General features: G+C 37.3%; 1 protein-coding gene across 2 annotated transcripts in view; it reads left to right on the top strand.

The window, feature by feature from the left end:
- The first annotated feature begins 471 nt into the window (after positions 1–471).
- Positions 472–2,433, top strand: part of pnp4a (purine nucleoside phosphorylase 4a) — an 11,550-nt gene continuing 9,588 nt past the window's right edge. Inside the window, exon 1 of one of the 2 annotated variants that reach the window (XM_008295831.1) lies at positions 472–591. In XM_008295831.1, the coding sequence (XP_008294053.1) occupies positions 569–591 (23 nt within the window). In that variant the 5' untranslated portion in view covers positions 472–568. The remainder of the gene's footprint in view (positions 592–2,433) is intronic. The other variant, XM_008295830.1, reaches the window with a different exon arrangement.

Genomic DNA, 2,433 nt, shown 5'->3' with positions numbered 1-2,433 from the left:
ACCCAGAATGATGTTCTGAAAGGCAGCGTCCTGCAGAAAACATGATCAAACCACTGATTCCTGTAAGTTTAACGTGTTTATACTGTGGCTGTAGTGAGCAGTGGAGCCTCTGGGGGGCGCCAGGAGAGGCTGGTAGTAAATAACAGTGTGGAATGTGTGTTTAAGTCGGTTTTATGTCGTATTTATGTTTACAATGGAGCGTTTTTAGGTCACAGCTGACTGTCAGGAATCCACAGTGAAGTAAAATCATGTTACTGTCAGCGTGATACAGAACCAGGCGCTGATTACACAACAACACACACACACACACACACACACACCCACACACACTTCTACAACCCCGCCACGCCATTGGCCGCCGCTGATGAATGGGCGAGTTGTTGACCAATCAGGAGCATGTGACCGGTGGATATGTAGGCCGACCGGCATCGGCTGGACACACAGCACCACCGTCCTGCATCACACACACACACACACACACAAACACACAAACAAACACACAAACACACATTTAGCTGCTCATTCAAACACAAACACAGAAGTCTGCTGGGATCCATCAGCCGTCATCATGCACAGCAAAGACCAGATCAGGTGAGAAAACGTCTTCATTACGTCTTATTTTCTAACTAATGCAGGTTTTATCAGTGTGTTGTGTTACAGCTGACGTTAACATCTTATAATATTTAATTTTGGTGTAAAACAGATGCTCATCAATGCATATTTCTGCTGTCAGAAGCCAAATTCGTCCAAAGAAAATGTTAAATGTTGAAGAAAGGCTTTAATTTTCCTGCAAAAAAGGATGAAAACTGAGCATTTTAAAGAAGTGGATGAATAAATGCTTGTAAATATTGTAAACAAAACTGGAGAAAATGGTCTCAACAACACAGATATTCTGCTAAAAGATAAACATTTCTTCCAAAACATAAGAAGGATATAAATATGCCACTAAAACCAGAGTCTAAATCAATAATGGAAACAGCTGCTGTGTGCTTTCAGATCAGGAAGCTTTAAGAAATTTGGTAAAAATCCTAAAACAAACAGCCTCATTATTGTATATTACTGCTGTGTCATCATTAGAAATCTGATTTTATCCAGAAAAACGTTAAATATTAGAGGACAATCTTTATTATCCTGTAAATACATCAGTTTTTGTTGGATTCTTGTCCCAAACTAACCTTTTATACAAGCTGTGATTTACTATTATGCTCCTACTGTGGGAGGAAAACGAAACTACGAGAAACAAGAGTGTAAAAATGTGAGATTGTAAAGGAGGGAACAACTCAGAAAAGCTGCTGTGTAGTTTAGAATCAGGAAGCTTGTAGAAATCCTAAACTTTTTGCCACGAAACTGTCTCATTATTGCACATTTCTGCCTGAAAAACGTCAATTTATCTACAACAAGTCAAATGTTAAAGGATAATCTTTAATAATCAGGTTAATAAATCAGATGCTTTTGGACATTTATACAACCAGAGATGCTGTTTGATTTAGTTTCATCAATATGGAGCCAGTTATTAAACACTAAACCAGGATTTGAGGAACAAAAGTATAAAAAACTGGGTGTTTTAAAGGTAAATATGTGAATGTTGTGAACCTGCAGGAGGCAGAATCAGTTTTGGGTAACAAAACTGGAGATGACAGTCTTATAGCAACACAGATATTCTGCAAAATAATAATAATAAAAACATTTCCTCCCAAATCTAAGGATGAAAAAAGCAACCAAAACCCCAATCCAATACAGTCATAGAAAGTCCAGATACTCACTAAAGCTGGTGTTTACTTTTGAATCAAGAAGCTTGAAGAAAATTAGTACGAATCTTAAACCTTTTGGCATAAATCTGAGTCTGATCATTGTATTTTTTATTTGTTTTCTTGCTCTGTGTCACTTTCAGAAGCCCGAAAATATAAATTCATCCTGAAAAAAGCTCAAATATTAAAGACAAGTGTGATCATCCAACTTTGATTGGTTTCTTCGTCGAGGATCCAAATCAGGCTCGTTAACATTAAAACAACCTGAGATCCACTGTGGGACTGAATTAAATCAGTATGAAACCAGTTAAAACTAGATTATTATAAATATCTTTTGGTAAAAGTTTGAATCATTTCTGGGAAACAAGGTCATAAATATGCAATCAAAGCCAAAGTCCAGAGCAGTAATAAAGGGGCTTTAGGATAAGAAGGATTAATTACATAAAACATATAAAACACAACGGTTCCCACTAGAGCTGTGGTTCTGGATTAGAAAGCTTGAAGGAAGTCGGGTCCAAATCCTAAAGTTTGTTACGTAAAACGTTCTTATCATCGCATGTTTGTGTTGCGTCGTCGTCAGAAGCAGCAAAACGTAAATTTATCCAGAAAAACACCCAAATCTAGAGAAAAGTCATTATTCTGTAGCTCAGGACCAAACCAGGTTAATATTCAGACAACCTGTGAT

Source organism: Stegastes partitus, unplaced genomic scaffold (assembly GCF_000690725.1).
Source record: "Stegastes partitus isolate 25-593 unplaced genomic scaffold, Stegastes_partitus-1.0.2 Scaffold1079, whole genome shotgun sequence".
Taxonomy (NCBI): Eukaryota; Metazoa; Chordata; class Actinopteri; family Pomacentridae; genus Stegastes; species Stegastes partitus.
This window is presented reverse-complemented; position numbering and strand designations above follow the sequence as displayed.